Here is a 12,509-nt window from a genome sequence, read left to right on the forward strand (position 1 = left end):
CTGAAATTCTGTATAGTGGCCAAAGATATAAAAGTACAGAATAAGACAAAAATTCGAAGAGGCAGAGAAATTTCATACCATCCGGCTGGACATACTCTGGATATATGAGCTGTTATCATAGACATGATAGAATACAATGCCATATACTCACCTTGAAAAGTTTAACAATACTATTTTAAAGAGTTATCACTTATAATATGTGAATTTTCTTGAATTGAAGTAGAGTGTTATGTCTCAACATATCTGACCGGCAAATTGCTGATGACCCCGAGGGTTGCATGGGCTACGTCGATATTAATTGCTCTTATCTGTTTTCTTTCTGCCCCTTTAAAATTTGATAAGAATAATATACAGGGGATCATTCGTACCCTCCCCTTTTAGCGACAAAATACGCATTTTTTTTTTATAAAACCTTATTGAATGAATTCAACATGCGATTATCCATTTGAGCAAATTATCATTCGTTCTTTGAGGTCTCAAAAAGTATTCTCTACTTTATACCAAGAAGCATCCTTTTGTATCGATTAAACTATTTCTCTCTCTTACCAAGATATCCTAACTGCTTCGACTTTGACCGTGGCTGAAATAGGTTCTACTTCAGCGACCCTTTCATGGATACCTATCCCTTCAGCTACCGGTTATGTGGTATCTTACATTAGTCAAGACCTATCGGACACAGGGGTTGTCGAACTACCATCGCCATCGACCACAGCTACTGTGTCCGGCCTTCGACCAGAAACAATTTATACCTTTTCTGTGGTTGCAACCACTACCCCACCGACGGGTGTTGGTACCACCGTTGGTGTCACAAGTAAGAATGAATTTGATATTCCCTTTAATATTATTTTACTGTAGACATGTTGAGTAACTATGGTTATACACCATTGAAGACTTTTACTTCGTAACATAGACGTATCATAGAGCTATTACAGATAGCTCTATGGACGTATGCAATGTTCGATTAATCTTTCTTCCAAGTAAAATGTCTGTTTTATCCCTTTACCACAACTGAAAGATCAACCCTTTGATAACGTTGAGATAGATATAAGTCACAATCTTCGTGAGATAAACTATAAAAAAACAAATTTTCTGTGGATTTATTTGTTGATGACTCCATTCGCAGTAATACTGAGCTCATAATAAAATACACTTCCTACGATATACATGTAATACATACTTGCATTTTATCGAAATTGACGCCAATTTCATTTCAATAATGATATGGTCAAAGATTGTTTTCGATCACGTCCGAACTCTCCAGATAATTAAATTCCAGAGATTTGCTAGAGATCTGAACTGACGTAAAATTTTTTTCGAACTGCACGATATGATCCATTTCTTCTTCTAACACAATTTTTGATGATGATGATTATGATAATTATAATGATTATAATATTTATAAACGAAATAACAATCATAATAATGGAATACATAGTAACAAATAGTAACAATGGAATTATGAATATCATTATCAGTATCGATTTTATTAACCCTTAATACAATTATTATCATCATTATCATTTTTAATGACGTTGCTACCTACGTCGTTATTATTATAATAATCATGATAATCATGGTCATCATGGCTACTTTCATCACCTTACAAACCTTTTTTGTGTCCCTTGCAGACGTTTTGACGGAAGTGGTCGTTGATGCTGTAACTTTCAACACCATCTCGCTTTCTTGGACCAATATCCCCGATGGCAACTTTTATCAAATTGATTATCGAAACCTGGATGGGGTTGTTAGACAGGCCGCATCTCTTACAAACACTACAACCATCAATGGCCTGACCCCGTCTACAGCCTATAACATTACGGTCGAATCTTTTTCATTTGGCACCATTCGACAAGTTGTTGGATCTGTATTAGTTTCCACGGGTAAAGGATGATTTTTTTTTAAACAAGCGTGCCATTTAATTGTTTTTAAATTATAAACGTTTAAATGACTGATTTCCAAACAAAAGATGTGATTAGAAGTGCACTTAAATAAGAAGATTTCGATGATTAATTCAGTTTCAATATCACAAAAGATGAAGGAGGTTACATTGACTTTTAAATAGCCTCAATTAGTGTTGGTAATGATTGCCAATCAATCAGCACTACATTCCTGCACCTCACATCTCTCTCTCTTTTTAAATAGTAATGTGGCTCAGTGCATAAGTCTCCGGACTCTGAATCACAAATCCCAACGCTACATATGCATCATTTCGCAAGGCACCTATTTAACTTTGCCTCTCTCCAACAAGGTGTATTCTCGTAGTAAGGACATCCTTGAATGCTCAGGCACCTGGGCTTCGCAACACTAAGATTTAGCGATCAATCGCTAAATGGACTGACCAGTCAGGATCAATGTTACACGCGCGTTTAGTTCAAAATACTGACCAGGGGCCAATCAGAAGTGTTCTTTCATAGTTGCTATTCATCGCTAAGCTTTGTGTTACGGGGCCCAGATCAGGGTAGTCGTGGTTAATTAATACACGATGCTCAGTAAAATTGTATTAAGCGTTGTTTGCTCCGTTATTTCCACACACTATTCGCATGATTAACTTAAAGTCTGGATTTGATACTGTACCCTACCCTAAACCTAATCCTTTACCCAACATAAAACCCTATTGTCGCACGAGCAAATGTCGTGTCATCGAATATTCAGTATTTATCTTTACTACTCTTCACTGTCACTTGATGTATTATTACTGCAGAAATGGCATCAACGGCTGAAATTGTGAACATCACTGTCGATACAGCCGTCCTGACGTGGGACCCACTCCCAGGAGCTCTGGTTTACATTGTCACCATTAACGATGGGATCAGTTCCAATGTCGAGCAGACGTTTGCCTCTCCGATCACGATAACAGGCCTTACGCATAATACCATGTACGAGTTCTCAGTTGTCGGTTACGGGCCGATGGGTGAGGTAAACCTAGGATCTATATCGGGAAGTACAGGTAATTGCGACACTTAATGGTATTTTAAGTCGCCATGGTTTTGTTTCTACCAGAATTTCTTGGCTTACCATTACAATTTTTTAAGTATGGGTTGTCATAAATCAAATTTATATTAAAAAAATCTTCTATTAAAACAAGTTTCAACAGTCGAAACCACTTAGTTCCTAGTCCGAACGAGTGATGTACCTTAACCATTAAAAAAAAAAATCCAATATGGCCCTATTGCCCCCATGAACATTCAGAAACTGTTTGAACTACATTATTCAAGAATAAGAGGAATGTAACATAATTGCTTTAAAACGCTTTAAATAAACCTAATAATTGCCAGGACAATATAAGTATGTGAAACGTGAATGAAATCAAACTTGTTGACAATTCCTTAATTCCTTAATTGGAATGTAGTACTATTGCTCAATATCTGATAATAATTTGTTTCCGAATTAATTTCAAGAATACAGATACTCAAGTCCCCTTCCCATAAAGGAAGATTGGGCCACACTTATAGCTACAGTCGTACCAACGAAACCGACCAATGGTAGGTCATTGCTAATAATGTAAGAGCTTGGCCGGTGCGGATTTGGTTTCACAGATGTGACTATATTAAGCATAAGAGATGTAGGGCGAATGCTTCTTTTAACTTGAACCCATTACATTGTTACAATGAGACAAAATTGATACAATGCGAGAAAGGAAATATTTCGTGTGTAGTTACACAGAGGCACAATGCATCATGTATTTCGTGTGTAATAACACAGAGAAACAATGCATCATAATAACATAAAAACACAGTGCATCATTTGTTTTATTGATAATTGTCATCTCTCTATGATAGCCTTTGACAACTGTGTCTAATAAAGAATGTATTTCGTGTATAAGAACACAGAGGCACAATGCATCATTTGTTTTATCGTTGATTGTGTCATCTCTCTACGATAGCCTTTGATAACTGTGCATCATCCCCTTGTCAAAACGGAGGAGAGTGTGTCAATGTTTTGACGAGTTTCACCTGCCAATGTGGGCTTGGATACTTTGGTACCTTGTGTGAAATTGGTAAGATAATTTAATTTTCGTTCTGTTGCGATTTATTCATATTTTCTATAAAAAAAACTTCTCACATGACTTTATAAATCTACATACCAGGAGTGATAATAATAGTTATAGTAGATATTCAAGGCAGCTTATAAATAACCCGTATTTAAATTTCAGAGTGTTCAGGGCAATTGCTGCCATCTGATTGATGAAATATGAATCACGTGATGAATTGTGTAGATACCTAACAAATTCAATGTGATGCCCTACGTATCACTGAATTCTTAAAAGACCCCCTTTTTTACTAGGGAATGTATGAAATAAAAGTATGTCGCAATGTGTTATGTCTTCGGTAACTTTCGTTGCACTATGTAATGTTTTAGAACAAAAAAAATAGTTACCCCGTTGTTGCGAGTGGTGATTAGACGCCTGTGAAACTAATCACATTTTAGTTTCAGTTGATAACACACACTATCCCCTCCTCGCTAATCATCAGCTTTGTTTCCGAAAGGTAGTTACGTCTAGAACCCCCTCGGAAAAATTAGTTTCTCCCATTAAGAGTCACAGATGGTAAATCTTTCATTATACTATTATTGTATCAGTGCCAAAATGGTAATTTCCATCAGGGCCATTGGAACAATTTCTTACTGGGGGTGCTGATGGAAATTTGAGAAGAAAAAAAGAAAAAGGTTCGACTCCAAAATGAAGGCCATATTCGTCCCGAGAAATTTGGCAAACATAAACAAAACACAAAAAACCAACCCCGAAAGGGGGGGGGGGGGATTTCTGTACAAAATGTAGGTCATTTTTGTTACATTTCTCCATCTTGTCACACGCTGCTGCCTGTGGAAACTAATGCACGCAGCACCCCAATGAAAATCTTGGAGGTGCTTCAGCACCCCCAATCACCCCAACACCCCGCTTCCCAGGGTCACGATGTCCACAGAAAAGGACTTAGCAGCCAGTTAAAGATCACCTTTCAGTTGCTACTCCAACTGCACGCCCGGTTACAAAGTTACCGCGATAAATGGTTTTATGCAGCGAGATCCTGTTTCATATTTTTCTATACCACTAGCTTCCAACTTTTGATCATATGTTCTTCCGCTTAACAACGTTTGCTACACTTGTGATAAGAATGGCAATCAAATGTCAGATTTTTAAAGATAAATTCCCAGAAAAGACGGTTATTCCTGTGTAGGATTTTTATAAAATGATTGTTCATTTTGACTTCGAAACCTGATAAGAACTTGATTCATATCGAAAACTGCACAGGTTTTAAGACATTGATTCTTGATAAATATCGATAAAATTCAAACTCTGATAATCTATAGAAATATCAAGAATGATGTGCTTGAGTTTCATCTTCGTGATTATTGTTATGATGTATATAATCATATCATTATTGCTACTTTCAATCGGACTTGAACTTGTTCTCCACAGCTATCCAATGCCCTGTTCCTCCAATGTCGAACAGGCTCAACTCCTTTGACGGATCTTGTATTGGACCAGGTCTAATTGACAATGGTTATAGTTGTACATACCGATGTGATCTTGGTTTCCTCATCAGGGGCGAACCGACAATAGCCTGTCAACTTAACGGAACACTTGATGGAACGTTCCCATCATGTGAAGGTATGCTCAATAATAAATACAATTCATATCATTTTAATTGTCATTATTTTTTTGGTAAATGTTTTTTAGCACAAATATCAATCGCCCGTGAGATTTTTACTCTTCCTTGAGATCATAATCAGTCAGACCGCAGCTCGCGCGATAATGAGCATATTCACGGAAATTTATTCAGCGGCCCTCTAGCGGTCTCCGAAGGAAAACGTGCGATCAATTTGGCTTGATTTTCCCACTGAATTGGAGGGGCTGAAGTTATAGCTCTGTACTGGTCGCTAACTTCAGTTTACGTCGAAACGAATTGTGGTAAGTTATTCTCAAGACCTTCATCTACAGTTTGGTATATAATTTTCCATATTTCGACATTTTCAACCTACCATTTTTACCTCTTTAATTGATGCTTATTTTAGTAATATTTTAACTGCGATTTTGTAGTCGGAATTTCACTTTTGGTTCCTGACTTTGCTACATAACCAAATTGTTTCGATCAGGATTTTTTAGAAAGAAGAAAAGTCACTGTTCAAAATATGTCAGAACCAACTTGACGCAAACTCACCTTATATTTTAATTTTAGAGAAAATGATACCCTAAAAATCGAGAAATTTACGTTTTACCCGGAAGTAACCTTCTCGTTCACTCCACGATGGCGCGAAATGATGCCAAAATTACGTTCGTCGCGGGTTGGTAGAATTTCGCCTTTGGTCCCATACGTTGAAACTTCTGTAATGATGGCAGATGGCTCGCATTATATGTGTCTGTGGACGGTGGACTTGTTTTTTTTAAATTAAGACTCAATATAAACGAAGCTTAATAAGTAGATCCCTTCTAAAGTTTTATTCAATGATTATTAGGTTTCCGAATTCCATCAAGTTTTTATTATAGATTGAGATATTTCTTGATTTATGTTGAAAATTGTTAACCTTTTTTAGTCGAAGTTGAGCCCCATGATGATTTTTGCCCCAGCCCAGGCTGCGGTTAAGAATTAAATGATGATTAGCTCAGACAGTCTACTCTAGAGACTATAAACAGTTTAAAGTCAAACTAAAAAGTATGGTACTACCGTACTCAGTAGTCAGTAGTATTTATAAACCATTTTGTTCAAATAAAAAAATTGTGGCTGTCATAGACAGTACTTAGACTTAACTTAGTTAGTCTCTTAATTGACGTACATGTAACATAATTCATACTTTGAATGGTTATTTAGTAATTTAGACTATTTCTCTCTTTTTTGTCTCTTCTACACACAGATCTGCATACTTGCTGACTCTGGTCTCTGCTTGCTACTTCATTCTGGGAGAGTCCATCATGTACTATAATGGTCAGACCATGATTTCGACAAAGCCCTTATTTCGTTTACAAATTTTGGACTGATACAACAGAAAATTTATCTTTATCGATATTGGAAACAAAAAAATTAGAGCACAGTTTTGGGGAGGACTAAGAATACTGACTTGGACAGGAATACAGCTTGACAAAAATAAAAATTCACAATTCAAAACCAAAGGACATTTTTAATGTTACTAATAGTGCATTGCAAGAAACTTTCTACTCAATCACACATTCCAAAATTAAGGGTAAGTCCTTTGATTAAACACAAACATGTAGTTGATTTGCAATTGAAATTGAACCTAAGTTTCTTGCAATGCCCCATAATCATATTTTGTTCTCAAGCAACTCTGTTATATGTTATCTAATGTGCTGAAGGTTAAGTGCCATGTATGTTCACAATTTTTTTTTTCGAAGGTATAATATATTTGTCCTTTTAAACGGTATTTGAATGTGGTTACGCCTTGTTTTTGTTTTCCACAGTAATTATTGCATATATGAACAGAAGTGAAATATTTGTTGTGAAGCACTGTATGAATGTTGTGTGATCATGGAGCTATGGTGTGATGGTATTATGATTAATTCATCATTTTTGTTATAAGACTGTAAACCTGGTGGATGTGAGGGAGTGGCCTGGATGAAAGGAAAGTGAGCATGTGTCCAATTACGGATTTGCATATGTTTAGACAATTTTGTTCGTGGATAAATATTATTGTGCATTCCCTATTCCAAGCAAAGAGTAAAGGAGAAGTCCACCCCACCAAAAAATTAATTTGAATTAAAAGAAAAATAAAGTATTGCAGAAAATTTCATAAAAACTATGATTCAAAATTAAAAAAATTACTATTTTGACATTGAGAAATTTGCCTAATTTTATAAAACAATTATATGCTCATCTTGGTCAATGTGCAAATTACAGACTCGATTATGTCACAAGCACTCTAATTTCTTGTGTATTTTTTTGTTTGATACATGTACATGACATGTATATTTTATTTTAATTTTCATTAACAAATTTTGAGAGGGATTTTAATTCCTCCATTAACATTCGTAGTTTCCATAAATGTAACCTATTGTGATTCGAGGAAGATTTTTTAGATCAAATTTGCTAAAATTTATATAATAAAAATGCAACAAAAATTTAAAAAGTAATGTGATGTGAGTGACATAATCAACTCTATTTGCATACCATTGTTTTGTGTATATAACTGTTTTGTGTTAAAAAAGGGAAATTTCTGTATTTATTCAAATAATTTTTTGTTGATGTGCACTTGACCTTTAACTCACTTCCCTTCCCACCCCTGCCCAAATAAGTGTAATCAAGAACTTGAAAATCAAAAGCAGTGATTAAGAAGAAGTAAGAATTAATCATAGAGCTATTAATAGCTCCATGATTTAATAAATGCAGGCCTAAATAGAACTTCACATGAAAGTAAAAAGAGAATAAAGCTGGGTAGGAACGATGAAGGAATATGATTTAAAGAAAAAGCATAAACATATCCCAATCACCCCCCCCCCCCCCCAAAAAAAAAAAAAACAGTCCGGCGGGTTCGAACCAGGGTCCTTGCACACGCCAAAACAATGCGCTTACGCAATTCGCCATCGATCTCTTCCATACTACTTCCGGGTTTTTTAAGCTATATAAAATGTTGCAAGTCTGTGCGCCGCTGTTGACCAATCAGAACGCGTCTGCAATTCTACTGCAATTCCAATCATTTTGCGATGGACATTGCCGTGGTTTTTTGTGGTTCCTGACTTTGCTACATCATGAAATTTCATAATTCTTTTTCAGTCGTAAAGAAGAATGTCTACGCTTTATATTGATTATAATATCAATTTGACGCAAGTATAATTTCGATGCAAAAATGCGCTCTGTTTATTCACATATATTTCTTGAAAAAAATCATTTTTTCTAAGCTAAATATCGGTTTTCAAAATACATTAAATGTGCATTTTATTTAGCTGATCAGAAATTTCAAAGTTTTATCTATAAAATAAGACCAATTTTGTGAGGAATAAACGATTCTAAGAGCAAAAAACACCGATCGGAAAGTTCGTCTTCACAGCTCATTACGTATGCATAACCACGGACGGCTATGCATACCGCTGAATAAAATAGAGCACTTTCGGACGGGCTGCGGACTGACTGTAATCTAGCTTTTTTCATTTGCTCTGAAATCTTTAAATCGTTACCTTTTTGTACGTTAGACCGTATGTATATTATAAAGAAATTAATTATTTCATTGACTTGTCATAGCTTGAGATACAAGGTACTGCTCAGTAAATTGATGAATCTGAGTGAGATTATAATGCCATAAATCTGCATTCATTTTGTTTTTGAGGCAAGTGCATCATATCTTTGCAAAGACAGATACAAACAAATGCAGGGTAACACATTTGTCGAATATTTTCCGTAAATATATATTTTTTCTCATCCCCGTGACCTGATTAAAAACATTGGATGATATTCACATAACATTGACTAGACTAACCGATGGTTAACTAAGACCATAGTAATAAGAATCAATGGTCTTTGTATGCATCATAATTATACTAATCATTTCAACACTACAGTGAAAATTTGATTTGTTTATTAGGCAAGACGGGAAGATGATACGAACATTAATTTTTTTCAATTATCTGGAAATTATTGAATGGGAAAGGTAGAATTTCACTGAAGTGATGTCTAAAATAATTGTTGAGTCTGGAATTAACGTGGACGTGATTATTAAAACTGAGAATACCAACCAATATATTACAGTTCATTGGCTTGAAGAGTAAGATATTCTGGATGACAGTAAACACAAATATTACTTTATTATCTTGATATAGACGTGGATGAATGCAGGAACGGTTTAATGTGCGTGGATCCCAACAGCTTCTGTCTCAACAATATCGGTTCCTTCATGTGCAGCTGTAATGGGGGGTTTCAACTCATGCCTGATGGCACTTGTCAAGGTAATAATAATAATAATAATGATAATAATGATAACAATGATAACAATGATGAGCCTCGTCGATCTGGCGCTGCGCAGTAGCTGCCGGGCCCACGATCAATTGTGCAAAGCAAATTTTCGGAGTATTTCATTTCATGTCTATTTAGAACAATAAAATATGGATTTTCATTTTCATGATAATAATACCAGTAATAACTATATAAAAGCTGGATTTATATAGCACCTTTTTTGCCTGAGGATACAAAGCGCTGCTATTACTACCCTGGCTTAGCTGGGCGTTGTGGCGTGCGCCTGTAATCCAAGCTGTAGGGAAGTTACAAATCGATGCAGAGGTTCGAGCCCTGGTCACGTCTTTCGGATGGTGACGTTAAAGGTTGGCCCCCAGAAGTAAATAATCATATCTGATTGATACAAAACTCAAATACTCACATCTGTAGCTGCGCTGCCTAAATGGGCGTTCAAGCATTTTGACGCAATTCTTCCTCCCGGGTACCCATTGACCTCACCTGGGCTTTGTGCAGCACAATGTGGGTAAATTTCTTGCTGAAGAAAAGATGCCATGGCTGGGAATCGAACCCACGTCCCCCAGATTGAATTAAAGACGAGAGTTGTAACCACTAGATCACGATGCCCCTAGGTAAAACAATGAGCTTTTAAAATACAATATGACTGCCTCGCTTGTACATCAAAATTACTTGAACTTGTAAAGAATGAATATCAAGCGAATCGAGGATTGTTGCGTACTGTTATGAATTATAATTAAAGTTGTACAAAATTATAGAAATACGTTATCCCTTACAAACCAGGTGAACGACGTAGATGGATCCAACATTTGAACGTTCACCATTAACTGTGGCTTTCGAATAGTTTTTCTTTACGCTACGGAAGAATGCTCTTTTGAATATTAGTTCCATTAAGCCCTATATAATTAAAGGGGAAGTTCACCCAGAAGAAAAGTTTGTTGTACAAATAGCAGAAAAAAATAATAAAATATTGGTGAAGGTGTGAGAAAAATCCGATAGAAATTAAGAAAGTTATTGAAAATTTAATTTTTGGATTTGGGACGTCATAAACGAGCAGCTGCCCCATCTGTTTTTGTAATATAAAATGCACGAATTTCAAATTTTTATGGTTCCTGATGACTTATTTTGGTTTTCCATTCATGATCGGGTATGAAATGATTTGTCTATTGATATACAAAAGGGACAGTAAAAACCATATTCGATTTTCTTAGAAAATGACATTTCATTGATTTTTACTATTCGCTATGTAGGAATGCTGCTCGCATATGACGCTACAAATCAAATAATTAACATTGTAACAACTTTTTAATTCTTTGGTGGATTTTCTCAAGCCTTCGGCAATATTTTTGAAATTATTTTTCATTTGTACATTACACTTTTGTGTCAGGATGAACTTCCCCTTCCAGCAAGCTCCATTCGGGAACCATATGTTTTCTCGGCCCATGAGTGGTTAAAAGGAACACAAATATGGATGATCAGATTAGCATACATATTGTCGTGGATTTATCTTGGATGTAGAAAATATGATAGAATGCTTTTTTAAATAATGTGATCATAATCCTACACATAAAGTTCAATCTTCATTAGCATTCAATATGGAGTTTACCTATATAATAGTACAACAATATTCGAATCGTAAATATTCAATGTTGGATTGCCGCCATGTAATTCAAAGGTTGTGGTTAATGATTGTTTTACGGACAGAGTCTGCGACTATTTCCTGCACGCCGGATCCCTGTGCGAACGGAGGTACTTGTGTGGCCGGGTTCAACCGTGTGACGTGTCTATGCGGACCAGGTTTCACAGGGCCAGCCTGTGAACAGAGTAAGAAATATATTTTCAACTCATTCCATTTTCATCGGATTTCCCCTCTATATTACAATGATAATAATAAATGCGATTTATTAGGCGCCATATCCATATCCATGCTCAAGGCACATAAGTGAAAGGGGAGCAAACAAAATTACAAGTAACAAAACAATGTTGATAAACTGAGTTAAGGAGGTAAGTTGTTTAACTTAATCTTTAATGTTAAGACACACTTGCTATCCCGGATCTCTCGTGGGAGGTAATTCGAGAGCGAGGGACCCGAAGAGATAAATGCTCTCCCTCCACTTTGTATTCAGATCAGGTGATTGGGACAAACATATTGAACATTTTATCCAAATTAAGAAACAATTTATCCCAATTTATGCAACGGTCCTGGAACAACAGATGACTTTTCAGATTTTACTTGAAATCCGAATTTTATGTACTTAATCAAATCACTGTAATATAACAAATGAATTTCTCCGAACCCGTCATCTTAAATGAAAGCAAAATAAAATAATATATACATTGGTGCTAACAAGTTAGTAAGCCCGACAACAAAAAACACTCCTTCATGCTTAGTGTCGAAAGGAAACGACAACACCACTACAATTTTCGGCGAGCCGAGAGAAACAAACTTTGATGAACGTAATATTTTATCACCTGACTACACAATTAGATATTTAAAAAACATGGCAGATTTTAAAAACTTAAAATATGTTCATTTTCTGGTGGGGTTCACTTACTTCTTAGCACCACTGTTTTTGCTACAAACCGTTCTTGGTATTCATT

The 12,509-nt window shown here is 35.8% G+C and overlaps 1 protein-coding gene and 1 long non-coding RNA gene across 2 annotated transcripts in view; both read left to right on the plus strand.

The window, feature by feature from the left end:
* The window catches only part of LOC135155730 (hyalin-like), a 38,534-nt gene that overhangs the window by 17,966 nt on the left and 8,059 nt on the right, over positions 1-12,509 (plus strand). The window contains exons 12-18 of the mRNA XM_064105797.1: positions 551-811; positions 1,629-1,880; positions 2,702-2,947; positions 3,884-3,997; positions 5,417-5,608; positions 9,761-9,886; positions 11,613-11,732. Coding sequence (XP_063961867.1) covers positions 551-811; positions 1,629-1,880; positions 2,702-2,947; positions 3,884-3,997; positions 5,417-5,608; positions 9,761-9,886; positions 11,613-11,732 — 1,311 coding nt within the window. The remainder of the gene's footprint in view (positions 1-550; positions 812-1,628; positions 1,881-2,701; positions 2,948-3,883; positions 3,998-5,416; positions 5,609-9,760; positions 9,887-11,612; positions 11,733-12,509) is intronic.
* On the plus strand, positions 5,737-7,374 carry LOC135155604 (uncharacterized). The gene is made up of 2 exons (XR_010294739.1): positions 5,737-5,908; positions 6,850-7,374. It is a non-coding gene; the product is annotated as an uncharacterized LOC135155604 (long non-coding RNA).

The sequence above is a fragment of the Lytechinus pictus genome, chromosome 10 (assembly GCF_037042905.1).
Source record: "Lytechinus pictus isolate F3 Inbred chromosome 10, Lp3.0, whole genome shotgun sequence".
Classification (NCBI taxonomy): Eukaryota; Metazoa; Echinodermata; class Echinoidea; order Temnopleuroida; family Toxopneustidae; genus Lytechinus; species Lytechinus pictus.